This window comes from Hydra vulgaris, chromosome 04 (assembly GCF_038396675.1).
Source record: "Hydra vulgaris chromosome 04, alternate assembly HydraT2T_AEP".
Classification (NCBI taxonomy): Eukaryota; Metazoa; Cnidaria; class Hydrozoa; order Anthoathecata; family Hydridae; genus Hydra; species Hydra vulgaris.
In genome coordinates, this window is record NC_088923.1 from 18639799 (window position 1) to 18661788 (window position 21990).

Sequence of the window (21990 nt, forward strand, 5' to 3'; positions counted from 1 at the left end):
CTATACACAAGTTGTTTTCGATTTGTTAAATAGCTTTTAAACCATTTTAAGATTTTATTGTTTAAACCATAATGTTTAATTTTTTTGATTAAAATGCGGTGATTGACCGTACTTTGATAGGTCAATAAAAACATCTAGAGTATATTGAGATTTTTCAAAAGATTCAGAGATGTTATGTATAAATTGAATAATGGCATGTTCAGTTGAACTCCCTTTTCTGAAACCATACTGATTGTAATGAAATAAGTTGTTGTAATTAAAATAATTGTATACTCTGTTGAAGATAATTCTTTCTAAAATTTTAGAAAATATAGAAAGAACAGATATAGGACGATAATTACTGATATTGGATTTGTCGCCTTCTTTATGGATAGGGGTAACCCTGGCAAGTTTGAAACGTTCAGAAAAAATACCTTGATGAATTTTTGTCAATCAAAATACTTTTGATGATTTTTAAAAAGAATATTTTTTAATTGTTCGTAGCAATCTATAACAATATTCCCGTTTATTTCATCTGCACCAGGTGCTTTATTTTTTTTTTAAGGATTTGAAAGCTTTTTTAAATTAATCAAATGATAGTTCGACAGATAATTCTTCAGAGCAAATATTTTTGTCAATAGGTACCAAAAAATCATAAAATGAGGTTTGGGTATTTGGTATTTTTCTTGACAAAGTTGATCCAATTTCAGTAAAATATTTATTGAATTCATGAGCTATTATTTATGGTTAATACAAGCTATTGTTATCGACTTTCAGCATTTGTGGCAAAGAGCTTGAGCATGTTTTTTGTTTTCCAGTAATTTCTTTTAATACTTTCCAAGTGCTTTTTGAGTCATTTTTAACTTTATTAATTAATTTTGAATAGTAAGTTTTTTTCGAATTTTTTCGAAAAGATTTTTGTAATCTTTGTAAATTTTTTCGCTAGCTGGTGTTTTTGTTTTCAGATATTTTATGTGTAGCCTTTGTTTTGTTTTGGATGATTTTTTGAATCTTTTTGTAATCCAGGGATTTTTAAAGTGTTTTGTTTTTAATGTAAATGTAACAATTGGGAAATAAGATTCGTAAATAGAGGTGAATGTTTCAAAGAACATTTCAGAAAGGTTGTTTGCGTTTTCATTAAAACTTAAGTGTTTCCAATGTAATAATGAGAGCTGATTTTTGAAAGACTCAATATTTGATGGTTTAAAAAAAACGTTTTTTTATAACTTTATTTAATTTTTGTTTAGGCGGTTGGTCAGTGTTTATGGTTAGAAAGATAGGAAAGTGGTCTGAAAATATCTGTTTTTATAATGCCCAATTTTATATCACTGTTGAACAAGTCTGTGGAAATAATATTATCCAGCAAGGTTGCTGAATTTTTTGTTATTCTAGTTGGACGATTTATTAAAGGAATTGCTCCAGATTCAAAAATTGCATCATAAAAATTTCTAACTTTGTAATCGTCATTGTAGTCAAAACAATTCATATTAAAATCAACAACTAGAAAGTTTTTTTTTTTTTCGTTGTTACCTTTCGCAATAACTTTTTGCTGTAAAAACATACTCAAGTTCTCGCTCACTCGATAACAACAGCTAATTAAAATGTTTTTTGTTCGTTCATTAATAATCTCAATTTTTAATATTTCTCCATCGCCATCAGAAACTCAAAGATCATTTCTACAGCAATGCCTTATATTTTCATGAACGTAAATTAGAACTCCACCAACACGCTTATTTATTTGCTTTTCAAGAGAAATCATTTCAAAATGAGAAAGATAAAAATTAGAATTTTTATTAGTGTCGTTTGAGGTAGCTCAAGTTTCAGTTAAGCAATTAATATTAAAAAAGTATTTATTTTCCTCAAAGATATTTTGGAACTTTTTAAAATTACCATTAATGCTTCTGATATTTACGTGTAGAATTCTAGTTTGAGCGTTGCTTTCCTTGTTTACATTCTTAAATAGAATTCCCTTTAACTCATTTGGATAATAGTAAGAACATTCGATTTTTGTATCGTGAAAATAATTAATACCTGGGTCGGAGTTTTCGTGTAATGAAAAAAATTTCGTTTCAAAAAAATTAAAGGCAAGAGTTTCAAAGTCACTTATTAAAGCCATGATTAGTTATAACAAATAAATTAAAAAGGAGTTCTTCTTAAGAACGAACACATTTACTTCCGAAATTCTCTAGAAAAATTTTATCATATTTTATAACTGCATATTTACCTTCGAGTCGCAGCTTTTTGACTTGATCCCACAACTTTTTTCGGCTTTCGATCGTTTCTTTAGCGAAATCCTCATTAACATAAATCCCTGTTCCTCGCAAGTTTTTTGTAGCATTGAGTACTTTTGTTTTGTCTTGAAAATTTAAAAACTTTAGGACAATAGTTCCTGGTTTCTTATCTTCTTTAGGTGAGCCTATTCTATGAGCTCTTTCTATAACTATATCAGTTTTAATTTTTAGTTGTTTTTTGAACATTTCTTTTACTACATTTTCGCACTCAGCCCAATTTTAGTTTGGTTTTTCATATATCCCGTCTATTCTTAAATTATTCCTTCGAGACCGGTTCTCCAGATCTAATGTCTTTTTATTTAAATTGATTATTTCTTTTTCATAACGCTTCGTGATTTAATTTAATTTTTCCGTGATGCTTATTTCTTGAAAGTTAAAACTTTTTTTTTAAATCGCGTAGGTCGTTTTCTACGCTTAAGACTTTCGATTTGTTAGTGTCTACTTCTTTTTTAATTTTATCTAGTTTAGATTAGTGAGTATTTTTAAATTTGCACTATTTATACCAGTAAAAATCTTTTTTTGATCTTTTGACAGGCGCTCCGTTTCTTTTAAAATACTCTTTTTTTGTTCTTCGAGTTTGTTTGTAATTAATTTCTCTATATTTATCAAAGTAATTTCCATTATTTCCTCTTTTCTTTATTATGATCAAGTTCTTTTTCTTTTATTAAATTCAAATCGGAAACAATTCTGTTCAAATTTACCAAAAAAACAAAACAAAAAAATTTGCCAGAAAACAACAATCAGAAAACGAAAACTTTCAACAGCTGAATTTATTGAACAACTTTACAACCAGAAAACAATAACCAGAAAACAAACAACTTTCAAACAACTTCAACAACTGAATATATTGAATTTTGAATATATTGATTATGTTCTTTATTCTTTTTTCTTTGGTGATTGCTTTGATAAGCACGGATTAAAAGAAAAGCAAACTCCGGATTTCTTTGGTGATTGCTTTGATAACCACGGATTAAAAGAAAAGAAAACTCCGGTATTATCTCTCGTTTTAAACTCAAGAGCAGCATTAGTCATTGATTGCGTTGCAATATACTTTTTGAATTGGAGGTGGTAAGTTTAAAAAACCACATAGTTTTTCTAATGCACTATGCCCTTTTCCAATTTCACGCATCGCAACTACTGAACGTAAATTTATTTAGAAATTTTAAACATAGTTAGACTCCTTTTTATTACTTTGAGGTTGTAGAATAGGTTCATTATTGGCATTAACATTGCTAGTCGATGTTGTAAAGTTAGGTAAAATGCTTAAGTTATTTCTGTCAATTAATGATAGTTCTTTGCTCGCAGAAGTATCTTCATTTTGGGGAAAAATTGGCAAACTTGATTTTTCTAAGCGCTTTTTCTTTTTTTAAAACTCTCGAGGTACCGTTTTCACAGCAAAAAAAGAAGCCAAATATATCATTAAGTAATTTCTCAAAACTTACCGCAGGCAGTTCAATAAGATGATGCTTGATGCATAGATACACGATGCTTACCATTGTTGCTATGCTTTTGCTAAGGAGCAATGTATTCTAGTACTATTTTTTATATGAAAAATAGACGGTTTTATATAGAATACATTAGAAAATAAATAACACAATCATTTTCAGCATGAATGAAAATACCAAGAAAGTTATATTCAAAAAATACAAAAATTTGTAGTTTTTGACCATACTACCACCTTAATCTGCGTTCTTTACCTAATAATCTTATAATAAATACTTTGTTTCATTTATTTTTTGTTCACTTTGATATAACCATGCAAAAATGATACCACTGTATTGCATTGAGCTTTTTTACTCTCTAGTAATTTTTTTTTTCTTTTGTGAACTTTCTTTTAAATGAAAAGAAAATATTATTATGAGGTAAGTTTAAACCTTTTATGAGTTTAAACATTTTTATGAGGTAAGTTTAAAAACACACACACATTTAAATTTGACCTAATTTTCCACGTCAAGAGGTGCTGTGACAGTTTTCTGTGTAAAAGATGATAGCTGCCAAATAAGATTTAAACATCGCTTATTTCTTTTGACTAAAGATGTCAGTTTAATGGTACTTTATTAGTAGCTTTGAATAAGATTGACTTAAACTATAAGTTTAAATTTTACATTTTATTGTACCGATTGTTTCATCAGGAATAACTGTGTGGCTTTTTGCAAATTCAATTGTTTTATCTAAAATATCTGCAGCTATTGAGGGGTAAAAATGGCAAATTGAATAAATGTACAGTATTTTTTATTTTCTTGATGTCACATTTAACCTCTCTGAATATTCATATAAGCCTTTCAAAAAACCAAACAATGAATTATTGTATATTAATATTAACTCAAATCATCCACCCCAAATTCTAAAACTAATCCCGATTTCAAATAATAACTGGCTAAATCAAAACTCTTTTAATGAAAATAAATTCAATACCTCTAAACGAATATTTGAAAATGCCCTTCAAAAAAGTGGTTTTGAAAATTTTGAACTAAAATTTGACCCTGAAAAAAAGAATACAAAAAAGCCAAATAGAGCTAGAAATATAATTCGGTTCAACCCCCCATATAGCAAATATGTTCCCACTAACATAGGAAAAGTCTTTTTAAAATTAGTCGATAAGCATTTCCTGCCCACTAAGAAATTACATAAAATTTTTAATCGAAATACAATTAAAGGAAGCTACAGTTGCACAAAAAATATGGAAAGAATTATAAAAGGTCACAATAATGCTTTGTTAAACAAAAAAGAAATCCAAGATGAAATAACTACAGAAAATTGTAATTGTAAATAAATAAAAAATTATCCAATGAGTGATAGCTGTTTATTAAAAAATAAGATATATAAATGTGTTGTATCCTCTAAGAATGTACCTGATAAACAATGTATTGGCATAACAGAGGGTGAATGGAAAAAAAGTTTTGCCAATCATAGGCAATCTTTCAAAAATAAAAAGTATTCAAAAGATACTATGCAGTCAAAATATATATGGGAACTAAAAGAAAAAAATATTGATGATTTTACACTGAATTGGTCCGTCCTTTAAACAGCGCCTGCATAAAACAATATTTTAAAAAAATCCATACTATGCCTACAAGAAAAATATGAAATAGTTGCACATGCAAACCAAGAATGCTTATTAAACACAAAATCGGAATCAATTTTTAAATGTAGGCACGAACATAAGTTTCTCTTAAAAAACTATAAAAATAAATCACCTCAATTAATAGTTACGTTAAATCCCCCTTTTAAAAAATACTTTTTAAAAAAAGCATAAGTAATCATTTCTAAACAATTCTTTTTATAATAGTGTCAGAAAATTCCACAATTGTGTGAAAATTTACAGTAGTTAAGACATTAGCGACTTCCTGTAATTTAATTCTTGGTATAAATTGAACTTTTATTAACTTGATCATTCATTTCTGATGAGTCTGTATTGATGAAACACAGTGTTAAATGAAAAAAAAATTTTGTTAAGTGATTTTCTTCTAATTTATAATTGCTCTGATCTTTTAAGAACATTGAGCACTCTATTTTGTTATTATACTCTATTATACATACATACATACATACATACATACATACATACATACATACATACATACATACATACATACATACATACATACATACATACATACATACATACATACATACATACATACATACATACATACATACATACATACATACATACATACATACATACATACATACATACATACATACATACATACATACATACATACATACATACATACATACATACATACATACATACATACATACATACATACATACATACATACAGGCATACATATATATATATATATATATATATATATATACAGTATGGTGCAAAACTGAACCAGAATGCATAATATTTTTATTTTCTTATAAAGAGTTTAGCATTTTGAGAATTAATATTGCTGGTAGGAATTATTATTAAAAAAACAATTTTTATTAAGTATTTATTGAAGAAAAATATTTACTTACAAAATAATAAATGAAAAACATGGTGAATCAATTTAGCACCGCGCGAAAAAAAACTGTCAATTTTTGTCAATTTTGTCAATTTTTAATATTTTGTCCATAATCCTTTCGCTGTTTTAACTGCTGCTAATCTTCTATTTGTGCTCTTTACAAGATTTTCGCAAAGGTTTAACGAAATATTTTCCCACTGTTCTTGAACTCGTTCATATAACACATTAATGGATGATGGAGAGTCAGAATAGTTATTAAATTTTCTATTGGGTTCAAATCAGGACTTTGTGCTGGCCATTCTAGCACTTGAAAGTCCTGCGAAGCTAACCAATTCTTAACCATTTTAGCATTGTGCTTTGGGTCATTGTCCTGTTGAAAGATGACCTCATTTATTGGGTAAGGCATATTTTCAACAGTTTCCAATAATTCGTGCTGTAAAATATCAAGACACATTTCCTTAATCATGTTTCTAACTATTCTTCGAATTGGTCCCAATCCATAAGCCGTCATACACCCCTATAGTTTAATATTGCCTCCCCCATGTTTTGCTGTCTGAATAAAATCTTTTTGGGTTAATGGTTCACCTTCTCTTTTCCAGCTCCATTGGCAGCCATCAGTGGTATACCGATTAATTTTAGTTTCATCTGACCAAATAACTTTCTTCCAGTCATCTTCGGTAAAGTTTTCATATTTTTTTACAAAGTTTAATCTTGCTTTGATATCTTTTTTACTAAGTAATGGTTTTTTTTTCTTTTCAATTGCTCGAAATTTACTTTTTTTGAGATCTCGCTGCACTGTCCACCTGCTCACATTTTTTCCTATATCACGTTGCAAAAGTTTAGCTGCATGAGATATCGATTTTGCTTCTCCAGTAGTCAAATATCTGATGACTTTCTACTGTCTACCGCACTCAACTTCTTTGGTCGACCGCCAACATTTTTTTTTAGAATATGCCTACATTTTTTTCTAATTCGTTGCACAGTACTTTGACTAACTTTTAATTTAGAAGCAATTTTACGAGTTGTATTTCCTTCTTCGGTCATCTTTTTTATTAAATCACTCTTTGTCTTTGAAATTCCCATAATATTAAAAAAAACTATCAAAAACAATAAATTTAAACAATAAAATTTATGAAAATAGAAAATTATTTTAGATACAAATATAGTCAATTGATTTGCACACAAAATTATTAAATTAATTTGAGAAAAATAATAAAAATATTGCCTTCATCAAGTATGGTGCAAAACTGAGTCAAAAGATGTTTGTCACTAGATAAAAATACTTGTGCATTGGGGTAAAAGGAGGAGGCGTAAAAAGTCGTAAGAATTAGCACTTTACTACTGTAATAATCCCGACAGCACTAATATATCGAAAACAAAATAAACCATAGTTTTGTATTTTTTTAAAAACTTTGGTTCAGTTTTGCACCATACTGTATATATATATATATATATATATATATATATATATATATATATATATATATATATATATATATATATATATATATATATATATATATATATATATATATATATATATATATATATATATATATATATATATATATATATATATATATATATATATATATATATATATATATATATATATATATATATATATATATATATATATATATATATATATATATATATATATATATATATATATAATTTCTTAAAATATAAAATTTTATAAGAATAGTTATACAAAAACTGATATACTAATTTTATCTAAGAATATGTGTTTATTAGTTTATAACAAAAACTTTAATAACCCAAAAAAACTTTTTTTAATTTTCTTAAATTTATTTAGTGCACAGTTTTAATTTAAAATTTATTTTCAGTTTTAATTAACTAAAAACAAATCATGCACAAAGCGGCCAAGAAGGAGAGGCAAAAAGGGCATACGTATTCCGAGCCCTAAGGTATTAGGGGCACCAGAAGGCGAAAGACAAAAAAAAATTTAAATGAGATTTTAATTACAAAAAAGAAAAAAATTGTTTCAATTGATGAGATATGAAATAAATTGACTAGGTGATGTGTTTAGCCATTAACTTGCTTTGTTTATATTACCAAAGAATCATAGTTTTAAATAGTTTATTTCTTTAATAAATTGTTAATGAAATAAATTATTTAATACTATAATACAACCATCAGGTTTTGTCACAGAAAACCGCTGTTTAAGAACTTAGAAGGTTGTTTAAAACCAAGTTAAAAAACGTTGGTTCGTTTACCCTTTCTCATCAAACTCAGCTTATAATTAATTAAAAATGACATGTCTAAAACCTCCACTTATCAAAGTTTACCAGAATATCAGCCCTTTTTTAAAAGCCGTGTTGCAAACCGTTGGAATATATTAGTGCAGGATGTAATTGATACTTACAGTAAACTTTTTTTAAAGTATTTTTATGTTACGGCATTGGATGGAGCAATATCAATCGTCAGCATATGAACGTCTGGTGTAACTTTTCTTCATCAATATTAAAATTTTATATATAAGTTTTATTGATTATTTTAATAAATAAATAAAAATCTAAGACCTTTATGTTTTCAGCTGAGGTCCCGCTAAACGGGAGACCTTGCTTTACAAGCTTTTGGACACCAGAAGTTCAGAACAGACTGTTGCTATAAAACTAATTGCAAAACGAGCCCGAAGAATTACTTCCCTTATGAGCAGATGAATCTTCTTAGCAATGATTTTTCAAAGCAAATAATGATAGCAAAATTGCAATGAATCTGGATGAACGGTTTTTTTCTATGAGTTCCCTTAGCATAAGCTTGTTTGGGGAACAACATAAGTGAATATCTCTAACGTTGTGCTTTGTCATTTCATCTACCAAATTCAATTTAAAATTGAGATTTGAAAAAAAATTTCATCAAGGTTCTCATTAATCTGGTTAAAATAAAGACCAAGAATTTGTAAAAATTAAAGCTTGAAAAAGTAGACAACTTTATGGAAGATATTTTGCATCTTAATAGTTTAAAGTAGTCAAAATTTTTCCCTTCTGGGAACACTTTAGGATATCTCAACTAAATATATTTTATAGACTATAATACATATACATTCTAGTTCGAATTTTTAAATGCAATGCCAGTACCTGTTGCTAATGACAGGGGCAGATCTAGGATTTAATTCTCCTTTGGCGGATATTTTTTGCGCAAACAGTAACCCCCTCCCTCCCCCAACTATTCTTCTAACGCTATCCCTTCTTATGCAGAAGGTTGAAAAGAAACGCCCCTTAACCTATTTATCAATTGTGAATTTTTCCGTATCTACGTGAATTCATATTTTCAAATCATTCTTACTTAACCTTATTAATCATGACCTTCCTCCCTGTTTACTTTGCACACGAGAGTTTTATGACTGAGTCAAATTTTTTTCTTATGTATATTACAAATCTTTACTAAATTTTGGTCATTCTCTTTTCTATAAAAAAATATCCATAAGTTTAAATTAAATTGAAATTGTACTTATATCTCATTCTTGAAATCCACAGTGTACACTACTAAAAGTAAACAAAACAATTTTAATATTCAAAACTAATTTTAAAATAACTTTTATACCCTGAATATTAATACTCTCTTAACACAAATAGTACAGTCAATTAGGGTTTCAGGAATAAATTTGAAAATTTCCATTAATTGAGTATAAACTAAATTCAGAATATACGCTGATACTCCACAGTATAATTGTTGAAAGAGTATCGGCCTGGAAGATATTTGTTTAAAGCACATGAACCACGTCAAGATATTCTCATGTGTACAACTTTTTATGCAGGACGATTAAAGGCATATGACAGAAAAATACACCATCAACTAGCAAATTGCTTTTCCTTCCACACTTTTATTCCAGGATTTATATAAAATATAATGTATTATGGCAATGTACAGTATTGGATCAAGATTCTTTGGAGCCCAAGTCTTTTTAAAGCAGAAGGCCTCTTTCCGTGATAATCAAAAAATTTCTTCTCAGAGTTTCTTTTAAAAATATATTTTTCTATGAACCGAAACCTCCAAAACTGCAGGGTTTAGGACTATAGCACCGACTATGTAATTCCATAAGGAATATGCAAGTGCTTTTAAAACTTTAAAAAGTTTTTTTAAACCGCCTACTGAGCACAATCCACATTTTTAAATCAATAACAGATTTAGATAATGCCATCTTCAAAATGCTATTAAAAGATTTTTTTTTTATTTACCACTGTTAATTTTACGATTAATTTTGGATATTGGAACAATTATATATGTATATGCATATATATATATATACATATATATATATATGTATATATATATATATATATATACATATATATATATATATATATATATATATATATATATATATATATATATATATGTATATATATATATATATATATATATATATATATATATATATATATATATATATATATATATATATATATATATATATATATATATATATATATATATATATATACAGTGACCTAGAACGGTTAAGAAAGTAAGGACGGGGGAGGGGGTACTGAAACGGATATTAAGGGGGCCTAACGCAGCTAAAATTTAAATAGAAAAAACTGAAACTTTGAGTTAGTTTTGAGGAAAAAGAAAACGCTCCCTCCGTATCATGTCTCTTTGCCAGTGTTTATATATATTTATATTTATCAAGCACCAACTTTTTCCGACTTTCGGTTGTTTATTGCCTTTGGCTTAGCAGAAATGGAGGTTTACCGTTTATCTTCTCATATATAAAAACTTAGTAAAATATTTGGTTCCATTACAAAGTTTAATTGAACTTTAAGTGTTGTTTGGCCGTTGTCATTTCTTACTAAATCTTGCAATTAATTTATCACTACCTTTCAGACTAACTACAGCTCTGAAACTTTCAGCGTTTGTATAGTCCTCGTGAGTTTCTATCTTAAAATTGTTTCCAGGGACAAAGACCTAGGGAAGGATTGCATTGTACGTACCCGCTTTTTTGCTGCAAAACCTTGCAACTAAATTTTTACTGCTCTTCAAAATAGCTAAAGATTTAAAACTTTCAGCAGTTGTATAGTCCCAATAACGTTGGGATGTTAGGAGTTACAACATTATCAGGGCCAACGACACAAAGGGCAACAAATACCCGTCCCATCTTGACTTTTTTTGTTTTTTATAAAGAAAAACATTTAAGCAAAAATAATTGAAAAGAATGTCTTTAAAGTTTTTTTAAATTTAATTGTTGTTATTGAGGTAATAAAAGCGAAAGTGCATAAAACAGAGCACCTCAAAAATAAAAAAATTGAAACTGACTAAACATAAAATTATTCTATTTGAAAACAAGTGAGAGCTATTTTTAAGCATATTATTAGATAATTAAGTTTTAGCATTCATCGCTTAATTTAGGTCTTCTTTTTTGTTCAACATAGGCATTGTTTCCCGATTACGCAATTGCATTCGTATGTTAACGTTGTTCAAGTTATCATTTTGATTTAAATTTTATTCATTAAATGACATTCTAAAAAGAATATTTTTGAAAGTCTTAATTTTTTTTATAAAAGTTTAAAACTGAAACCTATCATTATCATATGAAAAATTAGTATTTTAATTACTTAGTTAATTATACGTATTTGATTCATAAAATGTAATTTAATATATTTATTATGCCGCGTTTCGTACGTTTTTTCCGTTAAGAACTGTTTCGCAAGTTGCGGTGCGAAAGAGCTTCGTTTCGAAAGAAATTTGGTTTTTCATCATTATATTTAAAAATAAACCTTAAAATGTTTATATGTTGCAATACTGAAAATAAAATTTTATTATAAACATTTTGGTATAAAAAAATGTTGTAATTACATCCGTTTATCCAACAAAATTTTTTTATAAAATTCAAAACTTCAGAATTTAATTAATAACCGGTAGTAGAAGTTTATTGGCTCCTTTTCGCAGAGATTTTAATCGAATATAAAGCGCTATATTACTCTTAAAGTCTCTGCGCACGAGAGCCAACATTCTCCTACTTCTTGCCATTAGTTAAACTTAAAGTGACGTCCTTTATGGATGACCCCAAAGAGCTCATTTCGCAAATGCAACTTCTGTAAGCGCTTCTTTCATATGTAGCAAAATAGTTTTATTTCGTAATTTAACTTGCGAAAGGCTACATTTCGTAAGTAGCATTCGCGAAATGAACATGACGGGTTTTTTTGTTTCGTTAAGTTCGAAACGAAAAAAAAAAACTCCTGATTCTCAATATCCTTCCGAAAGAATTTTACTTTTCCGGAACTCTATAAATTGTGACCATTTTAAACGAGCACCTTGGATTTTAACTGAAAAAGAGACATCGCATATCTGTGTTATCAACGTTAGCGCATTTACAATACTATAGAAGATAGGACATACATTATATGTCCTATCTTCTTTTTTAAATCAACGTTGATAACGCAGATATGCGATGTCTCTTTTTGAGTTAAAATCCGAGACGCTCGTTTAAAATGGTCACAATTCAGTGAGTTGTTTGTATCACAACAGCAATATTACAAAGCTATGCTAGCAACTCGTAGTTTACTAAGACAAGCACATATTTTTATAATAATATTATAAAAATTAATGCTCGTCTTAGTAAACTACAAATTGCTAACATAGTTTTGTAATATTGCTGTTTTGATGTATATATCTCTCTTCATATATAGATATAAATTTCTTATATTTATTAATATATAAAAAATATACTCCTATAAAAATATATCCTATAAATATATTTATATGTCTACAAATACAAACATCACAGCAGCAACATTGCAAAACTATGCTAGCAGTTTGTAATTCACTAATCCAAGCATATATTTTCATAATATAACAAAAAGAGAAAATTAAAAAAATAAAAGTTTACTCTTTGCGAATTCATAAAACTGAAGATATAGCATCAAATTATTTTCACTGACAATTATTTGTTGCTTTATTGCATAATAGCATAAAGTAAATAATGCCTTATAAACGGTTAATAGCTTTCTGAATGGGTACAAGTTTATTTAATTTCGAGCATTTGAGTTTTAATTCTAAACAGAAATTTTGCTTAAGATGAATGTAGGTTTTCTTTATACAGAAAACATAAAGAGTTTTCTTAAAGACAACTTCTTGCAAATTTAATTTAATAAAATTACATTGTTTTGCTCTAAAGCCATTCGTACATTATAACAAATGTGATAAACAAGGCACTGAAAGAACTTCACGATGCTAACTGCAAGTTTTCTTCAAGTTGCGCAATTAATTTCAAAATGTTTTATACCTAGATTCGATCAGATTAAGCGGATTGACCATTTAGCTCCATACTACTTTAGGCCTTAATTAATTTAGGCATTAACTTTCGTTAATTAAAGTGATTTAAATCCAAACCTCGTACCGAGATTAGGTTAGGCAAAACTTATTTGTCTAATGAATGAAAAAAGCCATTATGCTCAATCTTATTTTGTAACACTCCCGCGTTTTTCGCAGTTAAGTTACTCGTCAGCAACTCAGTAACCGTAAAAAATAAAAAATACAAAATGCCCGATGGAATTTTAAAATGTAAAGTAGATTACATTTTAAAATTCCATCAATAATTAGTAATTTAATATTACTCTTTAGACGGCCGCCTAACATGCCGTTCCCTAGTTCCGCTCCTGAAAGGTTAACGACCTTTAAGTAAACTAAAAACTGATTTTCAAAAATGATTGTAAAGCCACACACAAAAAAAGAGATTTAAGAATGTCTATGGAGCATATATGTTAAAAATGAATTAGATGAAACTATGTCGTAAAATTACATAACAATAATAATAATAATAATAATATATATATATATATATATATATATATATATATATATATATATATATATATATATATATATATAAATGCAATAAACATACACAAATATGCATACATGCACATATAGGGGAGAGTGGGGTATTGGCGAACACCTAAGCGGGAATGCGAATTAAAGACACCAGTTATACAAAATTGATCATATTTATTGCTTATCAATTAGTTTAACTACTCAGTCACAAACCCTCAAAAGGAATTTTTAAAAATCTTATTATAAAATAAAAATTTATGCCAGAAATAAAACCATTGGTGTTCGGAATTACCCTGCCTACGTGGGGTAATTCCGAACACATTGGGGGGCAATCACAAGCACTGTTGTGTAATAGCGAATAAAAAGCTAATTGTAAGTCTAAAAACTATATTATGCAACAAAAACAAAAAAAAGGAGTGACTTTATTTCCATAGAAGCTACAACAGAGTGTTACTCAAGAAAAAAGTTGCATAAAATTATCAGAAAAATTTAAAATCAAATTATAGTGAACAACATCCGCAGCTTCATTACACTACTGCACGTCTGGAACTGAGCATAGGATCCCTTCTCAGCAGGTAAAAAAAAATTGTCGAATTTATTTTTTTACAATGCTGTTTTGACCATGTTCGGAGTTACCCCGCGTTCGGCATTACCCCACTCTCCCCTATACATATGCACATAAACACACACACACACACACACACACACACACACACACACACACACACACACACACATACACACACACACACACACACATACATACATACAAACCTACTTTCATATATTTCAGAAATTAATAAGATGCAATTTCATTTGTGGTTTAAAAATGAAAGTGTTTTTTAAACTTTTTATACAGTGTATTTTCAAATGATTACATTTACGACGGGCCGTGGCTAATAATTGAGGATTTTGGCACTTGTGATTTTACTCTGCTCAAGTGATAGTTTTGGTTGGTATTTGACCGAAGTTTGTATTTTTGGAAAAAAAAAAATGTAAAAATATCAGAAAACGCTTTTGGCAGCAAGATATTCTAATATTTATACATAAATATTATTATTTGAAGCGAATTAAGTTATTCTATATCTAGTACATTTATGTATTTTATTACAGGGTAAGGGTTTTCTAATCTCTTTATATAGTTAATTGCTTTACATGCGTGGTTTTGTAAGCACTGTAATCTTATTAAATTAGTTTTTTGTGTGTTAGTCCGAATAATATATGCTTAGGGGAGATGACAATGAACAAGACTTAAGTTGAGCATTTTGCGCGATTTATAATCAAGAAAGGCCGTAGATTTATATAACACACTTATAAAAGAAAATATTTTTGTTTCAATGAGACTAATATGTTTCCTCCGTGATAGGTTCTCATCAAAGATTACTCTCAAAAACCATGTATGGTATTACTCGATTTGTCATTGACTGACAATTTTGGCAACTTTAACGGAAGATTAATTGTCTGATTTTATGGAAAAGAGTAAAAATTGTTTTTCACAATTTCACAATTTAAATGTTAATGATAAGTTATTAGCTATAAATAATTGGGTAAAAGAGAAAAAAGTTTTATGAAATAACTAATATTTAAAATTTATCTAATCATTTAATAAACAATTATTTATTAAATAGTTAGATTATTTCAAATAAATATAAATGATTGCAATCATTTATATTTAAAAAATTGAAAAAAAAAAACATAACTTGCGTAAAAAAAAATTATTCGGTAATTATAAAAGAAAACAGGTTAATAGAAATTTTGTTTTCCACTATCCGAATAATATAGAATGACTTCGCTAATGGCAAACGTCTTTTTTCAAAGGAAAAAACAAAAAGTTAAATTAGTAAACAAAAAAATACGCAAAACACTATGAATACCATGGTGGCCAGCATACAATCACTGAAGATGTTTGCCATATCAATGCCTGAATTTTTTCAATATAATGAGGGAAAGGAAGCGAAGAAAGCTGGCTCAGAAATTTTATAGCTCATTGAATATTCAAAATATACGGCTGACTCCCTTAGACTGTGGACATGCACCTTCCGCTCAAACTTTACCGTTCAAGAAGTTTGGTGTTGAGAGCATCATTCTAGTGGTTGAGCACTAGGCGTCTGCTCTTAACCGGAGAGAATGTGTCTAAGGTCACAAGCCATCTCTTTTAAACTTCTTTTCTAACTGAATACTATTATGTCTAAATATAAGTAAAAATATTTAAGAAGATAATACTATCTTTGTTTTATGCATTAACATTAAAACTTGATTTATGTTCATTTTATAAACATTTAATGCTCCAAGTACACGTAGAAGAGACTTTATAGTACAGCTCTTTCAGCTGCAAATAATATTATGTACGCGTTTTATTTTTACTGTACAATATTTTAATTTTGTACGATTTGTGCGTTTCGATTGTTGGTTTCAATGATTATAAACTTTATCTTTACATTAACTAATTATTATTAACGGCTAACTAATTATTTTTACTCGACAGCTAAACATTTTTTTTAGCTGTTATCGTTTACTTTACATAACGTTATGCAAAGTAAACTATTTTAAAATATCTTTTGTTACCTCTCTGGAAATAAAAAAGGTTGGAGTCATTGCAAATAGTATTATTTTTAAAATTTAATTAAAATAACTTGTTTACACTAGGAACAACAACGGTCCTAAATTAGACACCTGAAGAACCTTCAAGTTTTACGCTAAGCAAGTTATATTAATTTCTCTGCCAAGTTTGTTGCTCAGGATTATTTTAATTTAATGGTATTATGGTTTAAATCAATTAACTTTACATGATTTTACATCAATCATACTGTGAATTTATATGTATTAGGTATATAATAAGTTTTTTAATTGAACCTTATTTGGAACATTGGTCGTAAATTATGATGGGCTCATTGATCGGAGGATCATAGTTAGTATTAATTAATAAGACCAAACATGCTTTTTGTTTAACGACTGCCCGTAAACCAGAGGTCTATAACCATAAAATTTACCCTTGTCTTGTCAACAGCAAGACTGGTAAATTATCTGGTCATAGATCTACTATAGTTATTTCAAGTTGAAACTTTCAACCTGAAAAAATCTATACTATATGTTGAAGCAAATATTTTTGATATAGGAGAGCTTAAAAATTGGCAAACTTTTTTTTTCTTTTTTTTTTTTTTTTTCTTTTAATTTTTTTTTTACAGGGTGCTTAAAAAAATAAAACAAATGTCTAAAAGTAACCAGGTGCATTAACAAATATTTAAGGTTGAGGAATGTTATAGGGGTTTTATTTTTTAACACCCTTTATCCATACACCCACATTCTTAATTTTTAATGAGGTGGCGTCTCTGATCAAACATGTTTTTTTGTTGTTTGTTTTTAGTTTTTAACTCTCACTATTATATTTATTATTTGAAAAGTTGTTTTAACTAACTTTTATACGTTACTAAGTTTGTTTTCACCTTCACACTCACATATATAGAACTGTTTTTGTTGTTGTTGTTGTTGTTGTTGTTGTTGTTGTTGTTGTTGTTGTTGATTTTATTGTTTTTTAATATAAAAAGTATTTTTACATAGCGTTTCTACTTAAAATATTTTTACTAACGCCTAATTAAAAGAAAGGAAAACTATTGCAAAAGAACTTTGAAAATTTTTGTTTGCTTTTTAATTAAAACTGCTATTACTTTTATTCATTACTAGATATCTTACGGGGCTACAAGTACAGAGCTTTCTGATCAATCAAAGTATAGTTTTTTACTTCGAACAGTTCCTGATGATTCACTTCTGTCACTTGCTATGTTAGATTTCATAGAAAAACTTACTTGGACATCAGTGTATATTCTTTATTCAAGTGGATCGTACGGGGAATTCGGCTATGCTTCATTTAAAAAGGCAATTACAAACAAAAATAGCTCGCTTTGTATTGTTGATCGAAAAAAAGTTCCTCCTGGCGCTTCAGTATCCGATCTGAAAAAAATTATATTAGAGTTTAATAGATACCCTAAAATTACCGGAATTGTTTGTTATTGTGAGACTCCTGACGCAAAAACCATTGTGAAAGCAATTAATGAAGTAAATCTTACAAATCATTATCGAATAATTGGAAGCAGTATGATTCCGTGGTACCAAATTAAAACTAACAATACTATCAGTTTTTCGCTTTACCGTAAAGATAGTTCAATGGAAAATGATTTTTATAAAAACTGGTATTCTAGTCTATCTCCTGATAACTTTACCGTCAATGATACCATTCAACATACCTACGAGAGCGTATTTACAAAATTTTGGAAACACGCATGCATAAAAAATGGCCGTCGTACTAACTCAAATTTAAATTGTGATAACACCACAAGTAGTTCGTTTAGGTTTTGTTTAAACTCAACAATTGAGGAAACTTGCCAGAAAGATGATCTCTTATCCTATATCTTTGATGCCATTTATGCTTTTGCTCATGCAATACACAACGTTCTTGATACCGTTTATAAGGGAAATATGACGTTATTTTTGAACCAAACTACTGATGAATTAGGTTTTTTTGAGCATTTGAAAAACGTTTCCTTTAACGGCAGCACAGGATTTATAAGGTTTTACAACGTTAATGCCCATTATGGGATTTATTACAAAGAAGAGCTAATAAAAATTGGAATTTGGCAATCATCAGTAGGATTGAATATTTCTAATGAGTTTGATTTTAAAATAAATAGTACTTGTCATAACCAATGCCAATTATGTGCTAAAAAAGTGTTCACTTCTGAAAAATGCTGTTGGACATGTGAAAAATGTAAAGAAAACGAATACCTTGAAAATAATTTTTGTAAAATCTGTCCGAATGACTTCGAACCCAATGAAAATTGCAATGGTTGTAAAAAGTTACCTGAAAAAGATATGGATAAAGTTTGGAAATCTACAATAGCAACATTATGCTTTTCAGGTTTACTAGCAACAATAATCACTATAGCCACATTTTTTAAACATAATTCAACGCCGATTGTAAGAGCATCTGGAAGAGAAATAACTTACTTAATTTTAACAGGAATTATGTTAATGTATTTGCTACCTCTTCCTTTGTTAATTTATTACAACAAGAAAATGTGTGCTGCATTTAGGTTTGGGGTTGGAGTGTGTCTTTCTATATGTCACGCATCGCTCTTTATTAAAACCACTCGAATCGATAGAATATTTTCAGGACGTCAAGATCTTCTTTTTATAACCCCGCATTGGCAAATTGTTTTAACAATTTTTTTTATTGTACCCCAAATATGCATTTCATGTATCGGGATCTACCAAAACGAATACAAACCAATACGAGAAAAAAACAAAATGGTGTTAAAATGCTATTCTGAATCAGTAGATTTCTATGCTACTGTGGCCTATAACTTGTTGCTAATATTTTTGACAGCATATAAAGCTTTTAAAACTCGCAAAGTTCCTTCAAACTTTAATGAGTCTCGTTACATTGGATTCGTTATGTACACTTCGATTGTTGTTTGGTTGACCTTTTTACCGTTTTTCTTTAGTTCTTCCACCGAACTTCAAACAATATCAGTTATTTTGGATACAATTATAGTTGCAACAACATTTCTAGTAGGCCTCTACGGTGTTAAGATGTATATACTTTTGCTAAGACCAAATAAAAACAAAAAAGTGCACTCAGTAACATTTTTTGAATATAAATCAGAATCTTCAAATGGAACAGTTGTTATTGAAGCTGACAAACAAAGCATACAATTATCTATTTGTAAAAACCTTGACAACAATAATTAAGAGATAAAATTTGGGTTGCTTTATGAAAAAATCATAATAATGGTTTGAGATCTTAGACATATCTAAACGTTATGAGGAAGCGCTGTATGTAAAGATAAAAATAAAATGTTGAGAAAAAGAAAATATGGAAATAAAATAATGAAAATAATGATTGAGCAGCCGTAGCGCAGTAGTTAGTACGTTTTGTTAGTAAGTTTTTACGCCACCTCTGGGCAAGTTATACAACATTTATAAGGAAAGAGGCGTGAAATTTTTTTCAAATGCTCTTCCACGGTGCTCCGTGATAAGAACGTAAGAACTTCTTAGGGCACCTATAATAAAAAATATATAGAGAGAGTTCAGCACAATTAGGGTTCGTACATTTACCTTTTTCGTTTTCCTTCGTACATTAAACTTTTTCGTTTACCGGTAATTTGGTAAATGAAAATTGAAACACCGGTATATCGGTAAAATACCGGTAAATACATTAATATCTATATATTAATACGAACACAACAATGTAATACCATTTTTATTAAATAGCATTTTTCAAAAGGTAACTTTTTAAAAAGTTGATATTATCCGATGTCTTGCATTCAAACCAAGATATAATTTTAGCAAAAATTAGCTCAGCTCCCAAAAATACTCTTTCAGTTTTAACACTTGTTGAACGAATGTTCATTAATAACCAGTAAAAATACTCTTTCAGGTTTAACACTTGTTGAACGAATGTTCATTAATAACCAGTAAAAATACTCTTTCAGGTTTAACACTTGTTGAACGAATGTTCATTAATAACCAGTAAAAATACTCTTTCAGGTTTAACACTTGTTGAACGAATGTTCATTAATAATCAGTAAAAATACTCTTTCAGGTTTAACACTTGTTGAACGAATGTTCATTAATAACCAGTAAAAATACTCTTTCAGGTTTAACACTTGTTGAACGATTGTTCATTAATAATCAGTAAAAATACTCTTTCAGGTTTAACACTTGTTGAACGAATGTTCATTAATAATCAGTAAAAATACTCTTTCAGGTTTAACACTTGTTGAACGATTGTTCATTAATAATCAGTAAAAATACTCTTTCAGGTTTAACACTTGTTGAACGAATGTTCATTAATAATCAGTAAAAATACTCTTTCAGGTTTAACACTTGTTGAACGATTGTTCATTAATAATCAGTAAAAATACTCTTTCAGGTTTAACACTTGTTGAACGAATGTTCATTAATAATCAGTAACAGTATTGAGGTTGTTATTTAAATTTGAATCCAATTTATCATTTAAGTGTCTCCGCATTAGTGTGCAAGATGCTTTCTACAATGTCAACAATACTTTTAACAATTGCGGCTTAACTGCTAATATTAAAAATATCGTAATTGTCTTTAAAAGAAAAAGCCACATTTGGGTTTGTTATAAAGTGTAAAACGTCTGAAAACATTTTCTCTTAAATGCAACTTATTATTCCTTTTTTTAGAACAAAGCTTAAAAAAGTGTTTTGGTTACTTAATTCATCTAGCTTAAATATTATTGTTATAAAAGCTACATATAAACTAACCTTTTCAGTGCAGAGTGTTTCAAAGGCCAAATTATTAGGTTGCAAGCTTGATATATTTAAAAGTAATTTTACTTCACTTTCATTAAAGTTTATTTTAAATCTATTATACTTTTAAAAATAGCATCTTGAATTTTTAAAAATCTTTCAAGCATACTTTATAAACTACTCCATCTAGTGTTACAATCTAACATTAGAGAAAGTTATTTTCCAACAGTTTCTTGAACGAATTTTTGCAATAGTTTATCATTCTTGGTTGGCGATTTCCTTAAAGTTTTTATAACTTTCCAAGTTTTTGTTATTAAAGAATTTACTTCTGCGTTTTGTAGAACAAGATGGGTAGTCTCGGACGCTTCATCGTCTACTTCAAAGTTTTTAAGTTCATTTTCCGTATAATCAGAATCAGAGTCAATATTAAGCATTCATTAATGTACAAGATGTTCATTCTTGAACATCTTGTACATTAGTTGTGCTAATATTATAAAGTACTCACATTGTTGTACAATACATAACTTATGGTTTTTATTAGGTAACTTTACTCTTATTTGGTGCGTTCTTTTATTAACCGCAGCACCGTCTGATGCTATGCAGACAATATTTTTCAAAGCTATATTAAACTCTTCTGGCTTTCTAAGAATAATAATATTTGTATACCGGCGGTTTTTAATGTCTTCT

At 28.4% G+C, this 21990-nt stretch overlaps 1 protein-coding gene across 1 annotated transcript in view; it reads left to right on the plus strand.

Moving 5' to 3' along the window:
* The window catches only part of LOC100210315 (metabotropic glutamate receptor 8), a 37047-nt gene extending 17134 nt beyond the window's left edge, over positions 1-19913 (plus strand). Inside the window, exon 3 of the mRNA XM_065795682.1 lies at positions 17714-19913. Within this exon, the coding sequence (XP_065651754.1) occupies positions 17714-19777 (2064 nt within the window). The 3' untranslated portion in view covers positions 19778-19913. The remainder of the gene's footprint in view (positions 1-17713) is intronic.
* The last annotated feature ends 2077 nt before the right edge of the window (positions 19914-21990 follow it).